The sequence below is a fragment of the Phasianus colchicus genome, chromosome 3, assembly GCF_987193195.1.
Source record: "Phasianus colchicus chromosome 3, bPhaCol1.hap1.1, whole genome shotgun sequence".
Lineage (NCBI taxonomy): Eukaryota > Metazoa > Chordata > Aves > Galliformes > Phasianidae > Phasianus > Phasianus colchicus.
The window spans coordinates 93,967,869-93,989,039 of record NC_143438.1 but is presented as its reverse complement, the minus strand read 5'-3'; the positions used below and the strand labels follow the sequence as shown (position 1 = coordinate 93,989,039).

The window sequence follows — 21,171 nt, the reverse complement described above, 5'->3', positions numbered from 1 at the left end:
ATCTTGGAGTGAATAGATGGGATGAGCCATAGAACCATGGAATATCCCAAGTTGGAAGAAACCCACAACGATCATGGAGTCCAACCCCTGGTTCCACACAGGACCACCCCAAACCCAAACCCTACATTGCAGTGACTCTGAGGGATCATTTACAAAAGACAACCTCAGAGCAGGAATAAAAATCCATTTAATCTTCATAAACTCTGAAGTTAGGAGACAAAGACAACAAGTAAAAACACCCACCCCACACGTTAGTTCTAGTGATTTTTTTCCCCTTTCTTACAATAATTAAGCTCAAATTTAACAAAATCAGGTTGAGAAAAGAGCTGTTTAATTCATATCTCCCTGTTTTGGCAGGAAAACACTTTGGCAGTGGGAAGAGTACCACCAACCCTTTTAGGAAAGCACCCCAGGAAATGGAAATGCAGCAGTTTGCCCCAGTGTCACAATGTGACTCCATGTCCTTGCAGGGTTGGCAGAGGGTACCCATCCCATCACCCAGAGACCATCTTAGGATTACAAAAGAGCACCTCCTAAATACATTTAGGGTAACGAACAACCCTTGGTTATGCAAGGTATGGAGGGTGTCACCATCAAAAAAAACAGTCCCGTGAGCCCTAAATTGCTGAGTCCCCATTGCTGCGACCTCCATTGACAACCCCATAGGACAAACGGGGCGTCCCCGACCCCGTGGATATCCCAAGCCCCCACGGGATAATCAGTATGTGTCCCATGGGTGTCCCAAGCTTCATGGGGATCCCCAGCCCCATGGGACAGTTAGGATGTCCCCAGCCCCAGTGGGGCATCCCCAACTCAACGAGTGTCTCAAAATCCCTAGGTGTTCCCAGCCCCATAGGTGTCCCAAGAACCACATAGGCATCCCAAGGATGCAAGGTGTTCAGTAGCCAATAGGTGATCAGCCACCTTGCCCTAAGGATTGGGGCTGCTGCCATGGTGCAACCTCTGGGCCATGCTGATGAGGGAGCGGAGCTGCACCAGTTTCAGTGGTCCCACTCTCCGGGGGTCCTGGCCCTCCAACCAACGCAATGCTGTCTCCAGACCTCTGATGGCTTCGTGGGCCGTGGGCATCAAAGGGGATCCCCCTACTCCAGCCCCATTACTCCCTCCGCCAGCTCCTTCCTCTTCCTCCTTGCATCCTCCTGGGCCTTCCTCCATGGCATCCTCATCCTCATCATTCTCCCCTGTCCCTGGGGCCATATCATCCAAGTGCAGCCAGTTGGCCACCTCCTCAGGAGCCAAACGTTTGTAGGCCAATGCGGCCAGCTGGGTCAAATCACTGAAAACTTTGCCATCTCCATTGCCTTCCTCTCCAATTGTGCAATCTCCTCCTCCTCCTCCTCGCTCTTCTTCCCCAGGTTGGGGCTCGAAGGCCGCACGCAGTCCTAACAACCAACATTTCTCAATGGCATTGGGAGGGATGAGGTCCCAAGAGAGGCCAGCCAAATAGAGCATGTCCTTGAGGAGGAAGGAACGTGCAAAATCCACAGGGCCACCAGCGCTGATGGCCAAGCGCAGCAGTTCCCGCTTGTAGAGCTGCTTGAAGGCCAACACCACCCCTTGTTCCAATGGGGCTGGGATTCGGCTGCCTCCTCCAGTGGAACTGCTCCCAGTTGGGCTTTTGGAAAGGAAAAGAGCGCGGATGGAGCCATCAGGAGTCTGAAGCTGGGGGAGATCCTCGTGACGACCCCCAGATGATGGTGGGGACATGAGAAGCAGCACAGCCTTCTGCTGGAAGCAGCTCCGACGTAGGTAGCGTTTGACACATGGCACAAAATCCTCAAAAAACCAAACCCGGAGAAGGGCCGGCCCCAACCTGGCTTCGGGGCTGTAGCGATACCCAGCAGGGAATTTCTCCTGGTTGTGATGACAGAGGCTGGGGGGATTACGAAGACCTCCAACCACCAACGGCTTTAGTTTGTGGGTACCAGTCAAGTTGGCAGCCAAGAGGACGGTGACACGCTGACGAGGAGCTGTTCGCCCAGGGAGCAGCTTCCAGTAGAGTCCAGTGACGTTGGCATTGTAGATCTGTTCATCACCATAACCTCCAGTGTCAGAACCTGGTGCTGGTGGAAGGTTGGGATGGGCAATGGAAGTGCGTTCAGGTTCAGCATGTAGAGCTCCTTCACCGTAGATACGCTGACTGGAGATGCCATGACGCTTCTGCCAACGCCAGAACCAACCATGACTTGCCTTGAAGGTACACTCGGGGCCATAGATCTGACGGGCAAAGGCTTCTGCTTGTGCTTGGATGAGAGGTCCAGAGAGTGGCACACCATGCTGCCGGAGTGCAAGGAACCACGCATATACAGCACGGTCTATCTCCTCTTCATTGGCCAACCGCATCTTCTTGCGTTGGGTGCCCACCTCTCCACCCAACTGCTCTAGGAACCAACGCAGCTTGGCTTCATCCTTCAGCCAACCCCGTAGGGTTCCCCCTGGCACCCCAAAAGCCCGGCACACCGAAGCTTGTCGTTCTCCTTTCTTTACCCGCTCAATGGCGTGCAGCTTGTCCTTGATGGAGTACGCTCGCCGGAACGCCATCTTCATTGACACTCCAACACCGCCACCATTGGAGATGCCACCACCGTTGGAGGAGCAGCCACCGCCACCACTGCCGTCTGAGGTTCCACCACCAATGCAACCATTGGAGGTGCCACCACCATTGGAAATGCCACCACCCTTGGAGGTGTCACCGCCAACACAAGCATTGGAAGTGCTACCACCATTGGAAATGCCACCAGCATTGGAGGTGCCATTGCCATTGGAGGAGCCACCACCGCTACCATTGGAGGTGTCACCACCATTGGAGGTGCCACCACCACCACCATTGGAGATGCCGCCACCATTGGAAGTGCCACCACCATTGAAAGTGCCACGACCACCACCACCATTGGAGATGCCACCACCATTGGAAGTGCCACCGCCACCACCACCATTGGAGATGCCACCACCATTGGAGATGCCACCACCGCCACCACCACCGAAGGTGCCTCTGCCATCGGAAGTGCCACCACCATTGGAGGTGCCGTTGCCACCGCCGCCGCCACCGCCGCCACCACCACCCTGCCGCCCTCCCGCCATGCCAGCCGCTCCCCCACCCACCTCCTCTTCCTCCCCAGCCATGGAGCAGCCATGCGGTGCGGGTATTACTATTATTTTGTTGTTTGGGGGTGTTTTTTTTTTTTTAGCGGTGCGCGTTATAAGCGGGGAGGGGCGGGGCGGGGCGGAGCCGCCCTTTGTCTCCGCTCCGACCCCCGGAGGCGGCCGGGAAGGGCGGGGCGACGCGCACGGCGCATGCGCGCACCCCTCTCCCCGCGCTTAGAACGCTCCGCTCTCCCCCCGCCCTCCCGCGAAGTTGGACTCTCCCTCTACGCTCCCGATACGTTTGGAATGTACCACTCTTCGCTCAAGGGGGGGGAGAAAAATCTCCTTTTTCACCCTTCTTTTTTCCACCTCTTCCCTCTCTCTCTTCTCCCACCCCACGCTCTTCACGCGGATTCTTCAATCTATCGAAGGAGGCGTGATTCTCTCTCACCGCGAAAAGTGCGCGTTATTTTTTTTTAATCCCCATCTCTCTCCCCCCCCCCCCGCGCTGCCGCATCGAGTGGTCCGCTCCGCTCCCACAATGCCCCGCGCGCGAAGCGTTGCTCTCCTTTTGCCCCGCGGAGGCCGAGCGGGGCGGTGAGGGGGTTCTGAGCTGCTGGTGAGTGATTCCCGTTCGGCTTCTTCCTCATCTTTGAGGGCTCTCCCTGCGGTCCCTTCGTCCCTCGTCCCCTCAGACGGATGAGGGGTGTGAGATTATGGGGGCTGGGGAGGTCTTCCCGCTTGTTCTTTAGGGGCTGGAAGGTAGAAGGAGTAAAGCGTGTCCTCCCAAAATCTGTGAGGCCGCTTTTCTTCTTATGGAGGAGTAGCTTTAGGTCGTTCACATCCTTCTGTTCGCCGAACGTGAGGGTGTGTTGTCTTTTAGGGCCCCTCTCCTTGTTCCAGGCTTAAGGAAAGGGGGTTTCAGACTCCCATCTCATTGGAGCTTGGGGGGAAAGAGGGATTGGGAGTGGGGAAGACATTTATACCCCCATAGATCCCCAAAAAGGAGGATAGGAGAGGGCTTTTGTCATTTATACCTTCATATCCCCGCAAAGAAGGAGGATAGGAGAGGGCTTTTGTCATTTATACCTTCATATACCCCCGAAGAAGGAGGATAGGAGGGGGCTTTTCGTCACTTATACCCTCCCATCTCCCCAAAAAAGAAGGTTGTAGGGGGCTTTAGATCATTTATATCCCCATACACTCCCAAAAAGGATAGGAAGGGGTTTTTGTTATTTATCCCCTCTCATCCCCCAACAAGGAGGGTAGGGGGGGGCTTTTGGTCATTGATATCCCTATATTTCCTCAAAAAGGAGGGTAGGAGGGGACTTTTGGTCACTTATGCCCCATATCCCTCCAAAAAGGAGGATGGGAGAGGCGTTCAGCTCATTTATACCCCATATTTCCCAAGGAAGGAGGGTAGGAGTGGAGTTTAGGTCACTTATACCCTCACAAACCCCCAAAAAGGAGGATAGGAGGGGGCTTTAGATCACTTATACCCCATATTCCTCCAAAAAGGAGGATGGGGGGGGGTTAGGTCACTTATACCCTCCCACCCCCCCAAAAAGGGGGTTGTGGGGGGCTTTAGATCACTTATATTCTTACATCCCCTCCCAAAAAAAAGAGGATGTGGGGAGGTTTTATGTCATTCATGATGTCTCTGGTTATCTCTAAGACCTCATCTCCTTTCCCAAAAGAATGTGGGGAGACCTTTGTTGCATGTTGTCTTTGTCTCTTATCTCAGGTTTAAAGAATGGGAGTTTGTGGGGTCTCAGGTTGTAGGAAGATGGGTGTAAGAGCACCCCATTACCTGTGGCTTATCTCCCAGCTCCACGTAGGGCTTTCCCCTTACCCATGCTTGGTTTGGAGCTGGGAGTTGTGCAGCACTGAATTCCTACATCATCCTCTCTCCATTAATGGGCAGAGCTTGGCATGGGTCATGCTCTGCATTCAGCACTGCTGTGTTTGGGCTCTGCCTGCGTGTCCCTTCACCCTTTCCAGCACCTGGCATCAGCTCATCCTGCTTTACCCTCTCCCCATGCTGCTTTTCCCAACCCCTTTGACGTTTTTAATGCCCGTATTGCTGCTTTTCCTTTTCTTTCTGTGATAGCTGACTCAGGAGGTACCCATTCCAGAGCTCTGTTTTTGGCAGCAAGACAGGACTGAAGCTGCTGACATCCTCTCTTGGGGCTTGCAGAGCATTGTAGAGATAACTCGAGCTGCTGAGGCTGCTGCTGTGTGTCACTCCTGCCCCACTAAAATCCATGGAAATTGGTTATTTCACATCTGAATCACTGGTGTTTTGGAATCAGTTCTAATGATGTCCTGTATGGAAGAGAATGTGCCTTTGCTGGGCTGTATGGCTGTAATTCTTTTTTCTCCTTTTTCAGGTGTGCCCTCTTTCTCTCTGACCTTGCAGGTACGCCTTTTTTCCTATTCTGCTTGCTTTCAATTTGCTGTTCTGTGTGAAGGTGACCATTTCAGTCACTCCTTGCTGCTGATTTCCTATGCTCTCTGTTGTGTTTTCATTGGTAGTCAGCAGTGTTGTTGCTGAGAGCAAAGAGTTTTAGGTGGTAGAGGTTGGGTGCAACTGTTGTTTTCCTGGATAAAGGTTGGTATGGAGCTACTTGATGTGGCACAGTGACCTGATGGATGTGGTTCCTCTCCTGCTGCTTTGTGCTGCTCTTCTGATTCAGGACAGAGTCAATTCAAGGAATTAAACCAACAAAACATCGATACCAGACAGTTTCTTTTCCTTGGGCTTGCAGAAATCATTGTGTTCCTGTGCAGTCCTTGGGGTTTCTCCTGCAGCTCTTTGTCCCTGGTGGTATCTTACAACAAGCTGCTCTGTGTCCCTGTCCTCCTGCTGCCACCTGACACTCATTTTTAATGCCATCTCTGTTTGCCAGGGAACTGAATCATTTGTAATCTTACTCTCTTGCTTATGACTTGCAGAAAGCAGCTGTCACTCCCCTCCTCCAGAAGTCAGAGTTGGGTGAGATTTGTTGCTTGTGCTCATTTAAAGAGACTTTTCAAGACTGTGGGAAACACTTTAATAGCTCAGTGTGGCTTAATTTCTGGGAGAGCTGTGTTCAACCTGGCACAGTAGCTGAGATTTAAATGACATTTCAGCTCCAGTGCAGGAAATTTATGCCAGATCTAATGCAAGTTGCATCTGGGAAGCTGCTGTTAACATCTTTATAACCTGACTCTGGGGAAGGAGATTGATATATTCATTTTACAGGCTCTCAAGTTAAGAGAAATGTAGTGTTTTCTTGGACAGAGAAGAAGGAATGGATTCTATCAACCACTAAACAGAATGGAATTAACTTTCCTTTGGCGGCAACCGTAGGATAATGTATGGTGTGCTTTGGTTTTACGGGGTTCTTAAAAAGTAGCTAGATTTCAGGGGATAATGCAGCCAAATAGCTTAAGTCCCAAGCTTATGTTGGATTTACAGAACAATAGTAACTTTAGGCATTGACCTGCAGCAATGGAAGCACTGCATGGATTTGTTCTGGCTTAAAACACCCAGGAATTGTGACGACAAATACCAGAACCAAAGCTCTGAAGCAGCAGATAAAAAAAAAAAAAGGTTATCTTATAGATGTTTTGTAAGCTTATGGGACAGCTGAGCATTGAGCTGAGTTACTTGAGAGCGTTTGATTACTTGGCACTGATAAGTATTAAGAATATCATCAGCATTGTGCTTTGCAGGACACCGGATAGGTTGTGCAAAACTGAAGAATAATGTATAATGGGAGAACTGGAGGTGCTCTGATCTGGAATTAATAGTCTGAAGCAGAGATCTGCACCAACAGCTACGATGGTTTGTGTAGTTAAAACCATTGTTGTGTAGTTAAAGCCTTTATATTTGCCTTTTCGCTGGAAGAACTGGTGAATGCAGAGCAGAAATGATGTTTTCCCCATTCTTATTTGTCAACTTCAGTGTGAATGTGGTTTTTGTCCTTTATTATTTAATATTAAAGATAACCGAGTGGCTGTCCTGGTAAGGATGCATGGCTCTGGAGAGTTAAGCAGCCATAAGTTTAATGATCTATGCTGTGCGTTTGAAGGGGGGAGTTAATTGGCTGTTGGTTGTGTCCTTGCTGAATCCCTGAAACTTGGCCACGTCTCTAAACTTTATATTTTTCCTTATTGCTGTCGCAGGAACTAAAACAGTAAGTACTCTGCAGCTGTCCTGTGGTTTGGCACTTGTGGGAAATGGGGCATGAAGACACTGGTCTGTAGCTTTACTGGTGGATTTCTAGACAGGTTATTGCACCACTTTCAGATTTCTACTGGGAATTTATGGCTTTAGACTATGATAACACCTGCTTTGGGTTATTGAGGTGTTCCCAATAAAGGATCTTGAAGGCTTTATTCACTTGCAGTTTGTGTTTTTTTTTCCATGGGATGACTTGAATGAATGTGGCTCTGTAGCCAAACAGTATGACAGACAAATGCAGAACCCTGATGTTCTGTTTAGGAGTCCTTATTGATCTAAGCAATAGGAAAAAAACAAATGTTTTGCCTTTATGCTTTAACTGCAAGTCCTGGCTAATTGGAGCTCGTGTAAAGATTCTTTTAAGGGAGATTTAAGTAGAACACTGCAGTGCTTGGCTGTTTTAAACTGCTTATTTTTTCCCCTAGTAAATTATGTTGGGGAAGAAAACACCTTTGCTTTAGTAGATTTTTTGGGTAAGCTTAGTTCACAATCTCCAGCTCTTGGTTGCTTTTCATTGCTGGCACCTGAGGATTCTGAACCAAAATTGTGCTATCAGCTCCCTCTCCTGGCTTTTCAGGAGCAGAACACAAATGAGTGTAAGCAATGACCTCTAAGGATACTTGAGACTTAGAGCATCCTTCTTTATTTTTCTAAGCATATCTTCCCAAATCAATGCCTGCTTGATCATACCTAATGGGTGATTGAGGGCTAACCTACTATCATGGAAAAAATGAAGGCAGTTTGATCTCCTTGAGCTACAATTTGTAATTAAAAGGAATTTAACTAAATGCTTAGGCTCTTTAAGGTGAATAATAATGGCTTTTGGCACTTGTAGAACTTAAAGTACTAAAATCTAATGCATGCCCTCGCTTGATTGAGTCTTGCTGCAACTACATTGTTGTGCTTATCTTTTAATGCTGCCACTCTTTGGAAGATGAGGACCAGGAAGCCTCCCTGCCCCATAGAAAAGGTGTGGGTAGACAAGCACAAATATGATGAAGCGGAGAGACTGCATTATGAAAGAGAAGCAATGTTGGCCACCGTGGTCCCAGAGGAGTGCCTGGAGCTGGAGGCTGTCAATGGGATCTGCAATGATGATTCCATTGAAGGTGAACTCAAGGGAGACCTGAAGAGAGGCAAAAATGGCAAGAAACAAAGGAAGAGGAAACGCTCCCCCAAACCTAAAAATATGGTCTCCGAGGTAGACTCTGTTTTGAGTGGTTTATTAGCTGACAGTGTGTGGTTTGACAAGCCTTTGTATGATCACGCTGAGAGCTTGTATAGGCAAAGATTAGTGGATTGTCAATACCAGGAGGCAGCAGAGACTGAGCTGCCTGAGTCAGAAGCTGTCCAAGATGCTCCCAAGCCATGGATGCTTCCAGCAGCCCTATCCTGCTCCCACGGCAACCTGAGTGCGTGTCACCATGTCGTTCAGGGCATCTGGGTCAACAAGTTTGACTTTGACAAGGCTGAGAAGGCGTTCCTTGAAAAGTCTCAGTTCTTTGTTCCTCCAAACATCCTCGCCATCCCCTCTGTGTGCTCAGATGGTGGGAAAGTCGGGCTGGGAACGCCGGATGAAGGCTATGTGACAGCGCTGCCTACGCCTGCTACACCCAGCTTAGTTCCTGATGTTGTTAATTCTGCTCCCCTCGTTAGCAGCTCGCCTCGCTCTGCAGAGCCCACAGTCAACGGTAAACCTCAGGCTTCCAGCTTGCAAGCTCTCATGTCAGAGGTGTGGTTGGAGAAACCTCTCTACGATGGCGCTGAGAAAAGCTTCTATGAGAACATGTTTGATAATCAGCCACCAGGCTCCCCCCGAGCCTCAGAGAACCACCAGAAGGTTGGAGAGGAAGCAGGTGCTGAACACATGGAGCTCATCAGCAGCTCTCAGCAGCCTTCACCCACCTCCTTCTTCCTGCATGAGGACAGTGAGCGTGTGTGGCTCAAGAAGATGACATACGACAGCGCTGAGTCGCGCTACTACGAGGCTGAAGCTCTGAAAATGTCAGGAGCAGAAGAGAGAACGGAGATGCCACAACCCACAGTGGTGAAATCTCAGCCAGATGCTGAGGCTCCGAGTATACCTGCACCAGAAAAGAAGTAGGAGAAGTTTATTCTGGGGGTAACACACATGCAAAGTTGAGTCAGGATTGAGCTGGAGGAATTTGTGTGTCTGTGTGTGTAGAAGATGAGCATCCTTTGGTATCCATGGGACTTGAGGGTGTGTTGTGCTGTAGGGAAAGGCTGCTCTTGGGTTGTTTGTGGGATTGGGGAGTAGAGAAACTCCCTTCAGAGAGAGGACTGAGTTGCCTCAATGATTTATTAAACCAATGGTCTGCAAGCTAGCTGGATTCCAGCCTACATGATGCCCAGGTGTGGTTGGTTAGGAAGAGCTTCTCATTATAGATGACCTCTGTAGTTGTAAATTGTAGATAAGCATTTCTGTCCTTGAACTGATTTATAAAAGCTTCCATTGTTAAGTCTTGGATAAGATGCAGTACAATGCTTTGCTCTCTCTGTTAAATCTGTGCTTTTCTATGTGACTGCCTGAACCCCAAAGTTTGCTGTAATGACACGGGGGGCTTGACTGAAGGCTGCTGCTTTAATGTCCTCTTGCAGTGCTAATGTAGAGACTGATACTTCTAGAGGGAAAAGGGAGATTCCAGAGCTAGTATTTGTTGGAAAAGTTGTAAGATGAAGATTATATCAGGTGATACGGATTGGTGTTTATAGACAAGCTTCAGAGCACATCTGTTCTGTATGGGACAATTTTAGTTGGCCAGAACTAGTTAGTTCACATCTTGAGCAAGGGGCTGGCAGCACTGAGTACTGGGAATGGTTTCAGTGCAGGTTAACCCATATTGGTGTCTTTGGAGTGGGTGGGTGAGGAGGATGAATGTTCTCCAAAACACTCATCTGTTGGCTTCATTGGAAATGTTTGTTGGAGAGCAGATGAGAAAGAGGTGTGTTGGGTTGGGGCATGCATTGGGTTGGGGGGTGAGTTGTTTTCTCAGTATTGAGTGATAGAACCTGATTATGGTGTGACTTTGTTGTGATGCTTTGTCATTGCAGCAGGTGGGTTTCTGCATGCAGTGAAGTGGCTGGGTGGAAGCATATATTAAGACAGCCAATAGTTCAGAGCTTTGTTAAAAGGAAAACTGAAATTTGTGATCTGTAAGATCAGGAGTTGCCTGACAGAGTTGTGGCTTGGTTCTCCTGTCTTTGCTTTCAGCATTAAGAGCATTATTCCCTATCTGTCTCATGCACAAGGCATCTTTCTTAGTGGTGGATTTCATTGTGTGTTGAACACGATCTAGAAAATCCTCCTTGGGAGGCTCTTTGGAAGGTGGTACAGATCAGCTGATTTATTGTGCCCTCCCAGTGCCCTTGGGTGGCTGATTAGCCTACCCTGCTTTCCTAATAGGATCCTGTTTACTTAAAGCTTCCCACCAGAAGGGGGATCTGCTCAGCAGAAAGCTACATTCACAGCCCTATGGGGTAGACAGCATTGCTCTCGCAACCCCATTGCAAGATTCTCACCTGAAACACTCCTAGAAACTCACTTTTTTTTTTTTTCCTCCTCCCTCTGCAGAAAAATGGCAGTTGAATTCCTTGTGGATGAGAAGATCTGGTTTGAGAAGTTTAAGTATGATGATGCTGAGAGAAGGTACTATGAGCAGCAGGTGAACGGGCCAGCCGGCAGCTCTTCCCACCAGCAGGTAATGTGCTCTCAGATGTGCTGGATGCCTTAATGCAGAAGGACACTGTGTCCACCTGGATGTGTTCTGCATTGTTTTCACTCTGAATGTTGCTTTTTTTTCCAAGTGTGAGAGGCTTGCTAAGCCCACCCCACCTTGTCTTTGTCTGTTGTCTGTGCACCAGAACTTCTCCAGCACAAGCAGTGTGCTGGAAGATGAAGGTGCCCTTGTGAAGGTGCTGTTTTGCTGTGGTTTTGGAGCTACTAAGCTTGTCTTGGCAAGGCTTATATTGGGTATATATGATGCTTGATGTTTAAAGAAAGGTTGGATTAAATGATCTCAGAGGTCTGTGCCAACCTTTATGATTCTGTGAAGGTGCCATGTCTCCAAATTGACCAGGGATTACATTCTTCTCTTTGTACCTCCTGCAATACTGCATCTTATGGTGCAGGAAAACTGCATCACAGCACTGAGGTGGGGGGAGCAGGTGGAATGGAAGCATGGTGCTGCTGCAACACACACCTGAATGAAAATAGTTCACACAATTCTAAGTCCCAAACTATTGCCTTTTAAAGCACAGAGCTTCTATAACCTCTTCTTGCAATGTAAAAAAAGCTGATAACTGCTTATGCACTTAGTTGGTGATGTGGAAAGCTGCTTAGTGATTCACGTGGCTGTCCTGCAGGAGTTCTAGGGGAAGCTTCTTGCTTCAGTAGTAACTTCTAGGCATGCTCTGTCTGTTCCTGCTGCCTGTGCTAGGATAGTGGTGGCACAGCATTGGGGATACTTGCATAAAAATTAAAAGTTGTAGGTAACCATCTGAAGCAAACATTAACGAGATCTTGGGGATAGGGGGGAAGTAGGAAGAGAACAGTTTATTTTGTGCCACATAAGGAGATTTGGGCTCCAAGAGATGATGTGAAGGCTCTGATGGAGATGTTGTGGTGTTCTTGCATCTACTTTTATGCTAAGGATAAAGATCAGTGGTTGTTTAAACCTGTTTGCAGCCTCCAAGTGGTTATCCACCTGAATTCAGGCTGGTGCATGTCTGAGCTGTATAACAGAGGCTTTGGGGCAGTTTCATATCACAAATCTTGCTCGTGGGCTTAGAGTCTGGAAGAGGTGAGGAGTCAGTGGATCATGGAAAATGTGTTTATGTACTAGGAGGGGAATCTTCCCCATCAAGTCAGCAGGAAAATAAGGGGAAAAAGCTACTGTGTGTGGCTGTACCTTGGGATTTACCTTGCCTGGATAAAAGGCTTTAGTTGGAGTTGTCATTGCATTTAGGCAAGAAGTGACAGGTAATATTAAAGAAGAAGAAAAAGAAAAATGGACTTGCCTAATGGTAGGTCTCTAAGGAGCAGAGAGGTGACTCAGCCCTCTGCCTGCAAACTGTGCAGGGTAAGAACAGAAATTGGAAAGCCCTGAATTGGGTGATCTCTGAACACATGGTCTCTTGTGACCGGTGTCTGATGTGTGCTGCTTGATTAAGAACCAATCCTTGCAGCTAATTCAGTAACACATTCTGAATCATTAGAAGGAACCCTCCCCTATATTTACCTTTTTTTTGTTGTTGTTGTTCTTAAACCTCCCTGACCAATTTCCCATGTTTCCTATTTTCTTTTTAAAAGAAAATCTTGGTTCTTTCTGCACTGTTTGCAGGAGAACGGAGCCAGCACGATCCTCCGCGACATTGCCAGAGCCAGGGAGAATATCCAGAAATCGCTGGCCGGAGTGAGTACCCGAGCTCTCACCAGCTGGCTACCTGCAACCATTTTTAGCTGTGGTGCAGAACTCTGCTGTGAACACTTCGTAGATGGTGTGGCTTCTTAGTTTTAAGTCAGGGGAGATGTGTAAGGTGTGCAGCGCTGTGTATCACCAGCATAGCACAATCTTACCAGGAGCACCGTTGCTACCAGCCTTGAAGTGACCTTAAAACTAACTGCATTTGGAATAAAAATTCTTCAGCTGCATTTCTTTACTTTTTCTCCTGATGGGTTTTCGAGTTTGCTCCCGCAACACTTAACATTTCACTGCTAAAACAGCCTTGCTGGGCAGCAAAGCACTGAGCTGCCAGCAGGATCGATCTCTCGGGGTACACTGAGCTGCCACCTTCTCTTTCCTGTTTTGCTTTCAGTTTAGGGTATGTGCAAAAAAATGGTGTCTTCCATCTGCTGCATCTTGGGAATTCGACCTGGACCATCCCGTAAATGTTCAGAGTAATGCATTTCTGGAGGTGTTTTTGTGCTGATAGGACGTAACAGGCAGCACTGTTGTAATTAATGCTTTCAGCAAAAAGCTAGTAGCTCAAATTGAAAGTGATTTGGTTTTATGGGCAAAGAGAAAAAGTCAGGAAATGTAGAATATAATGTGTCTTGATTTCTGACCTCTGCATACTTGAGCATATCTTCCATCTGAGGATATCCATTCTTTATCTGTATTGATTTGGCCTCATAACTCCCTCTTGGGAGTTATTTCTAAATCTAAGAGGGGGTGGAGTACTTTTCAAGGGGAATATTTCGTGCTCCTCCTTTACACGAGCAGTAAGAGGCTGTGTATTTAGGGTGAATACAAAGGAGTTAGGCTAATTGCTTTTCCCATGGTGATCTTACTGTTCCTGTGGAAGCTGACATTACAAAAGCAACTTCTGCAACTGCTTGTGTGAGTGATCCAAGTGCTACACTGGAAACTTGGATGCAGGAGCAGTGGAGTGTATTGATAGCAGGGCTGCTGGTAAAGGGTGAGCTTTGCTGTGGTTGGATTCGGTGGTTCTGAGCACAGCATTGGAATCATTGGGAAGTTGGGACATCTTATGAAAGAGGAAGGAAGTGCTTAGCAGCTTTTTAATGCTAATTTCTGATTTGAGCATCAGTATTTCAACTAACACTCAGGAAGCAGGGAAAATAATACTCTGTTTGGGCATTCAGTAGAAATTATCAGCCCCTATCTAAGCCTTTTAGCTTGGACTTCAGTGAGACAAATAGGTGGGGAAGTGAATCCCCCTTCCATCTCCACCAAGGCTGGAAAACTTTTGCAGATGAAGAGTTTTAAGATTTAAAGCAAGCAAGATTTAACATCAGTTTCCTCTAAAACCTGCAGCCTGCAGGAGCCAGAGCCTGAATGTGGTGAGTGCAGCCAGGAAACATAAATACAAATCAAATGGCAGTGCTGTTGGTCTGCCCTGCAGGTGTGTTCTCATCTCACAGAATGGACTGTGGTTTGCCAGAGACTGAGCTCAGCCTGAGGAGCTGCTTGTCCTGGCCTTTGCCTCCTGCTTAGTGAGAAGTGTGTGTCAGCTTGGGTTAGCCAAGTCCTGTCATAGGGAAGGCTAGGAGAACTGGCAAAGCACCAGACCAAAGCCAGAACAGTGCTGACAATATAAAGTACTTTAAACACCAACAGGAGTTCAGTGTTGAATATCAAAAACTGTTCTTTGTTTCCTGCAAAGAGGACTTTGGTGAGTTTGAGGATTTAAGGCCAGGATTGAGCCATACCATCTCAAAATTGGAATCTGGGTTGTTGCAAAAAGCAGGTTTGAATTTTCCAGGCTTGAAGGAAAAGCATTGTTCTACATATGTGCATTAGGGAAAGCACTGTGTCCCCCAATCTGTTCCCAGAGTATTCAGTTTCTTGGAAAAGCCAAGCATATGGCAGTGGTCTCCTCCTTGATCCTGTTTTACAAATTGTCTCTTATTTTGACCATCTCATAGACCCTGTTTCTTAGGTTTTTCAACACATGGCCATATCCTGGCCCTGGGACATACAGCAGTAACCACAGTTGGGTCTTCTGCTTCTATGTGTTGGGTGAGAAGGACTGAGCAGTTGAGAAATGAGCCAGAACCATCAGCTTTTGTTTCTGAAGGATTATTTTTTAATCCTGGACAGGGCATTCCATAGAGCAGGCCTGAAATTCAGTTCTGCAGCTTGTGATGGAGTTGTGTGGAAGGGTTTGGGTACTGCTTTTGTACCTCCTGAAGGAAAATTGATGCCAGAAACATTTGTTTGCACATACCTTTTACCCTGCTTTGCATGGTCATCCCTGCTTTCAGCAATCACTCCAGCTGACATCTGCTACATCACTAATGCTTTCCCAGGCCATGTTTTCAACATGTGCTGCAGCTGATGGTGGTGAGATCTTACAGATGGGGTCCCGAGGCACGGAAAGGAATGACTTGTCCAGCATCATCAGCAAGTCCAGCAGAACTGGTGGCTGAGCTCCCACTTCCTAAACCCTCTCATGGGGCTGTCATTAATGGGTGCTGGTGTGGGATTCTGAAATTCTTTCTGCTGTGCCCCAGTTTGTTCCTTTACAAAGCCCCCTGTATTTGTGCAGTTCCTGGGTTTGTTTCAAAGCTGTGCACACGCATCTGATATTGCATAAGTGCTCTGAGGCCATGTTCAGAATCTAACCAAGATTCATCCTGCTGGCCTTATGCAGGTGAAAGCATCTTCTAGTTATTAAACATGATCTTTTTTTCAGTTTGATATGTGGCCAAACCTTCTGTATTTCCTAAGCTCAGGCAGGCTGACCTCTGCATGCAAGCAATAGGTTTTCTTTTTTTTTTTGTATGAAGCAATGAGTGTTTTAGGAACAAACTGGAGAGCCTACGAGTTATCCAGTCTGGAACACAGTTGGTAGAAGCTCCATGCTGTGCTTTGCAACTGGTTTATGCATGAAGGGAGAGGTCTGATACCTCCAAATCCTTCTTGGAGGGAAGCGCCAGCTTTCCATCCGTGTCTGTTAGCAAAGAAAGAGCTCTGAGCTGTTAAAGTCCAGACATAAATTTGTCTTTCAGCTGATAATGAAGAAGTGTAACCTTTGCCAGCTTTTCTTCTTCATTACTGTTCTTGTCTCTGGTTCTTAAGGTTTGTTTTAGAGTCCTTGATATCCTCAGCTCACAGGGAAGCCCACAGATTCCTGTGGGATGATTTCCCTAGCTTATTTAAGTAGGGCATGACCACCTCTCAGAATTGGGATCTTGGCTCAGAGTTGTCACACAGTCTGGTTTCAAAGCCCTCTTGTCTTACTGCTTACTCCATCCTTTCTTGGTAAGCACAGAGCCCACTTAAACGCTGCAGTGTTTGTCTCAGAAATGTGATGAGAGCTTCAAACTGCCAAAAGCTGCATTGCTGTGCTGAATCAATAGGCTGCTGTCAGGGGGGTGAAAGTTCTGCTGCAGCTCTCCTTGCAGATGGCAGCTCCTGTATGTGTGTTGATCATGAGTAAAGGTGCTTTTTTTCGGGTGGGGATGGGTGTGATTCCTGCCGGATTTCAGTCTTCTCATTGAATTAGTTTAGACCTTGGCCCTTGCGTTAAGTTGCACTGTGGATGATATATTTAAAACAGGAAGAGGTCAGATTATGAGCCCACTTGCAATTTAATTTTTGCCTTTGGTGCATAAATCTATCATTCATCTGATGTGATGATCCCACTGTAGCTAGTAGTGCAGGGGTGGAAACCAACACCATTGAGTTGTTGGGTGTGGAATGGTGTTGTGTTGCCTTTCTCCTCTCTAAAATAAGGTCATCAGCGGTCATTGGAGACCTGCTTGGAGTCTTGTAGCTTTGCACTGTGTTTCTGCCTGTAGGGTATTACACCATGCATGGGCAGAGTTAGCTGAGGCCACGGTGTGTGCTGCAGTATTGCATGCATCTGTGACCTCACAGGTGGGGAAATGACAAAGGCTGTACTCTTTAGCTCTGCCACTTTGCTGTGTGACTTCCTGCAGGCACTGAGGTGTGTAGCACAAAGAGCAGAGCTCCTAGATGGCTGTTTTAATGCAGGCTTTGTTTGGTGTGGAGTTGGTTTGATGCTGACTCGTTGTTTGACCACTTTGCCAGCATGTGGATCTGCTTCTTGCACTCCTCCAGCATGAGTGAAACGCTTTTCCATTTTCTTTGTTGAACCAAACATCCCCCAAACTTTTTGCCCTTTCCAGCAGAAGACAGTTCCACGTAGTAAAGAAGCTCCTGCCCGTCAAAAGAGGCAGTCAGGCCGCTCAACTGTAAGTCCTCTCAGCATGAATGGAGCTGGTTGTGTGATGCAGGAAGAGGCTGCAGTGCAGACATGGGCCAACTTCTGGTTCATTTCAATGAGGAGCATTTATGCTTTGGCGTATGGCTGAAGCTCACCCAACAGGGTCTTATTAGCACAGCATTTAGGAACTGCAGATCTGCACTTCCATTCCTGAGCATTTATTGCCTGCAATGATGGATTTCATGGTGGTTTTGACCTCTGGTCTCTGTCCCTTTGGGGTAGGTGGGAAAAGGTCTCTGAGCAGGAATGTCAGAGCATCTCCCACTGCTCTGTATGTGCCATAAGAGAGCCCTGCTCTCCCGGGGCTCTGCATCTCCCAGACCTGCTTTCCATTTCCCCATATTCCTCTCTCTTCATCTTAAGTGACTGATTGTCAGCTGTGACTGAAAACAGCATTATTATATGCAGAGTGCACTTGGATGAACATAAATTTTCACTATTGTATTTAGTTATAGAAGGCACTTGAAGCATGAATGACTGTATTTTTTTTTTTTGAGATGATCTAAAGTTACAGATAAGTCCTTTTTGCTCTTAAACCAAATACTTTTAAAGCTGAATCAGCATAATTTCTCCCTCAGGTGTGTTCAAGTAAATTTAAGTTGCTTTGAGAGGAACTGAAAGCTGGATCAGGGAAGGGTGGGAGTGTAGAAATGCTGTGATCTCTTTGCAGCTTTCACAGGGACTTTGTGTGATGTTAGCAGGTCATTTCTGTGCTCTGTGCCTCAGCTCATCTGTAAGAGGAGACAGCTGCCCCATAGATGAGAATTAGTGTAGTAGCTTTCATAACGTTTTGTGTTGTTTAGTGACGGTCTGAGACTGCAAGGAATGACTTCATCCTTTGCTCATCATTGTCAGATGAAACTTGTTGATGTTTCATGCTTCATTATGTAGAGCTAGCATATTTTCTTTGAAGCTTTCATGTCCATGTTTTTAGCTTAGTTCTTAATTATTTTTTTTCCCCCCAAATGTTTGACTGCTTTGTTTCACTGAACCACTGAGCTTGGGAATAGGTGAACAGATTTGTTTCATTTCCATTTTCCTTGTTGCAGAGTGCAAGCACGAGTTCTGGGCCTGGTGACCAAAATGAACTTCTTTCCAGAATCTCTCACCTGGAGGTAGAAAATCAAAACCTTCACAATGGTAAGTAGAAGAGCTTTCTATCATACAAGCAGTCTGGTTGGGGTAGCTTGACTTAACTTTAGAGCTAATGCACAATCTACAAGCTAAGTTTCTTCCCCCACACCACCCTCTTCTTGCAGTTGTTGCAGATCTCCAGAAGGCCATCTTCAAGCTGGAAAGTCGCCTAAATGCTCTGGAAAAATCTACCTCCCATCAACCCTCACCTGTTCCACCAACCCAGGTGAGTCCCAGCAAAGTGTTGCTTTATTGTCACAAAGTGACAGGTTGCTTCTAAGGTTTGTCTGGGTGCTGAGAATGGAGATACAGTTAGGATGAGGTTGGTGCAGCTTTTCCATCTGTTTTGGCAACTGCCTTATCTTTCCCAAACCAGTTTGTGCAGAAAAAAAAAATTATACCTGAAGACAAACAAAGAAGCTCATGCTTGAGGAAGGTGTTCAGTTGCTAGTGCCTTAAATTAGGAGCTGTGTGCTGCTTTTCTTGTTGAGAGAGAAAATAAATTTCAGTAAATCCTTTGGTAGGAATTTGCTCGTAAATTTGTAGATGTGCAGCATCCTGGGAAAATGGTGTGTTTGAGTGGAAGATGGCAAGCTGTTCAGCTCCAAGGATCTTCAGAGCAGTGCATGGTCTCTAGATAAATTATGGCGTTGGAGCATACAGCAAGGCTGTTCTGTAAGACCAAGTTCTCAGCTGCTCTTCTGCTCATGTTCTAGATATTCTCAACCACTGAGCCCTTAGGGGAAGGATCAGCTTTTGACTTGGTTTACTCTGTGAATTGCAGTATGGCTATGGTGGACAAATTCAAAGGTCCTTCTGGCCAATGTCCTATGTTGATGGATGTTGACTAATTCTTCACACCTTATGGGCTGTGTTTACTGTCTGTAGCAATGTGAACTCTTCTCTCCATTTTCCTTACTGCAAACTTGAATGCACATCACCCTCATGAAGAAAGTGGAACCATTCGGTGTTCCCTCCAAGAAAGTAGAGCTGCCATCTGCTTCACCTGCGAAGAAGGCTGAGCCAGCTGCTGCAGAGGAAGATGATGATGATGACATCAACCTTTTTGGCAGTGATGATGAAGAGGAAGATCAAGAAGCTGCCAAAGTGCGGGAGGAGAGACTGCGTCAGTATGCAGAAAAGAAGGCCAAGAAACCAGGTCTTATTGCCAAATCTTCCATCCTTCTGGACGTGAAACCGGTGAGTAGGTGAAGTGGGAGAGCTCCTGAGTGAGGCTGCAAATCATCATTTGTGCATCTGAGTTGAAGGTTTGACCTGCATGTTTCCAAACAAGGATTCAGAGTTGAGGTGGGATATTGCAGATGGGATATGCAGCCTTTGGAACAACACAAAGCAGATGTGTTGATGTAAGAAAAATCCCCTCATATCTGATGGGTGTGGAGGAAGAATCCATTAGCAGTGGGATTGCACGTGGTGATCTCAGGAAGTCTCCTCCAACTCCTACGGTTCTGTGATTTTTGTCATTCTTATGTGACCTCAAGGAAAACATTTAATTCCTTCTCCCTGCCCTTGCAGTGGGATGATGAGACTGACATGGCGAAGATGGAGGAGTGTGTGCGGTCTGTCCAAATGGATGGGCTTGTGTGGGGAGCATCTAAGCTGGTCCCAGTAGGTTATGGCATTAAGAAACTTCAAATCCAGTGTGTAGTGGAGGATGACAAAGTCGGGACAGACATCCTGGAGGAGGAGATCACCAAGTTTGAGGACTATGTAAGTACTTTTCTTGAGCCATTTTGCAGTCTTTCTGCTCCTCATCCAGCCCACTTGGAGCAACTCCTGCTTTTATGCTCAACCTGGGTAGCACCAGTGTGGGAATGCATGAGTTTTAACCTTGGTGGTTAAGGCTGGAGGTGCCTCCATCCCCATTCTGCCTCCACTGCCATGGAAATGGGAGGGTAGAAAGGGTGACCTGAAAGAGCTACCCAAAAATTGATGCAGTAGCTAACACACCAGTGTCCTGTTATGTCCCTTGAGGGCAGTTATCAGCACAGCTGGTGAGCTGGCCTCAGAGCTGTGCAATGCTCAGTCTAATTTGAGCAGAATTAGTGCATGCTGTGAAGAATTCCCCTCCCTCCCCCCCAGCTTTCTTTCTGAAAACACCTTGGTGACCTCTTGTTGCTGCTCTTGTTGTGTTGCAGGTGCAAAGTGTTGACATTGCTGCTTTCAACAAGATCTAGAAGCAAACCTATCGTCTCTGATACTGTAATAAAAGATCAAGGAGTGCAGATTGGATGATGGTTTTCTCTGTTAAGTGCGACTTCCCCAGGGTGCTATGTTGTAAGATGTCAGGGTATTTCCCCTGTTTTGTTCTCTTGATAAAAGGGAAGACCTTGACAAGAGGATACCTGTATATCCAGGTTGCTGCTTGTGATACCCTTAGCAAGTCACTTCTGCAGGTCCTTTGCTTTGTGAGGAACCAGGCCTGTGCTTAGTCTGGCCTATGGAAGGAAGAGGTGAGTCTTGTGGGGTGTCACAGTGCCAGAGTCCAAGGTCCAGCTGCCACACAGATGGAGCTGCAGCAGTGACAACTCCACCCAGCTAGGAGAACTGGCACTGCAGTGCCCTGTGACATTCTCTCACATCCTGCTGTCCCTGGTCATCCACGTGGTGCCATCCACTGTCTCCTACATCCTTCCATGCCCTTTGTGCCAACGTGCCCTGTCTGCTACTGTGTCCCATATCCCCACTGCCTTGTGCCACCTCCTTAAATATTGTAAAGGCCTGGAACCTTCTCTTCTCCACAAGCTAAACAATCCCAGTTCCCTCAACCTTTCCTCCCAGGAGAGGTGCTCCAACCCTCTGATCATCTTAGTGGACCTCCTCTGGACCTGCTTCGAGAACTCCACGTCCTTTCTGTACTTAAATGACATCCATAGCCCTTCCCCCCTCCTCCAAAGCTGTCACTCTATGGGAGAAGGCCACCAGGTTGGTCAGGCAAGATCTGCCTT

The 21,171-nt window shown here is 47.3% G+C and overlaps 2 protein-coding genes across 8 annotated transcripts; one reads left to right on the top strand and one right to left on the bottom strand.

Moving 5' to 3' along the window:
• Positions 1 to 122: 122 nt before the first annotated feature.
• On the bottom strand, positions 123 to 3,293 carry TIGD5 (tigger transposable element derived 5). 2 transcript variants are annotated; one of them, XM_090138092.1, is made up of 2 exons: positions 2,509 to 3,293; positions 123 to 2,298 (listed from the first exon to the last, which is right to left on the bottom strand). In XM_090138092.1, exons 1-2 carry the CDS (start codon positions 3,142 to 3,144, stop codon positions 931 to 933), a joined length of 2,004 nt encoding a protein of 667 aa, XP_089994218.1. In that variant the 5' UTR covers positions 3,145 to 3,293; the 3' UTR covers positions 123 to 930. The 2 variants fall into 2 exon arrangements, with proteins under 2 accessions (XP_089994218.1, XP_031447170.2); XM_031591310.2 differs by having other exon boundaries at positions 123 to 3,291.
• A 4,974-nt stretch (positions 3,294 to 8,267) lies between these two features.
• Positions 8,268 to 20,448, top strand: EEF1D (eukaryotic translation elongation factor 1 delta). Of its 6 annotated transcripts, none has more exons than XM_090138094.1 (9): positions 8,268 to 9,433; positions 10,926 to 11,052; positions 12,694 to 12,765; positions 16,974 to 17,036; positions 18,118 to 18,208; positions 18,328 to 18,428; positions 19,154 to 19,402; positions 19,739 to 19,933; positions 20,362 to 20,448. In XM_090138094.1, the coding sequence occupies exons 1-9, from the start codon at positions 8,268 to 8,270 to the stop codon at positions 20,398 to 20,400; spliced, it is 2,103 nt and encodes a 700-aa protein (XP_089994220.1). In that variant the 3' UTR covers positions 20,401 to 20,448. The 6 variants fall into 6 exon arrangements, with proteins under 6 accessions (XP_089994220.1, XP_089994219.1, XP_089994222.1 ...); XM_090138093.1 differs by having other exon boundaries at positions 16,971 to 17,036; XM_090138096.1 differs by lacking the exon at positions 12,694 to 12,765.
• Positions 20,449 to 21,171: the final 723 nt, after the last annotated feature.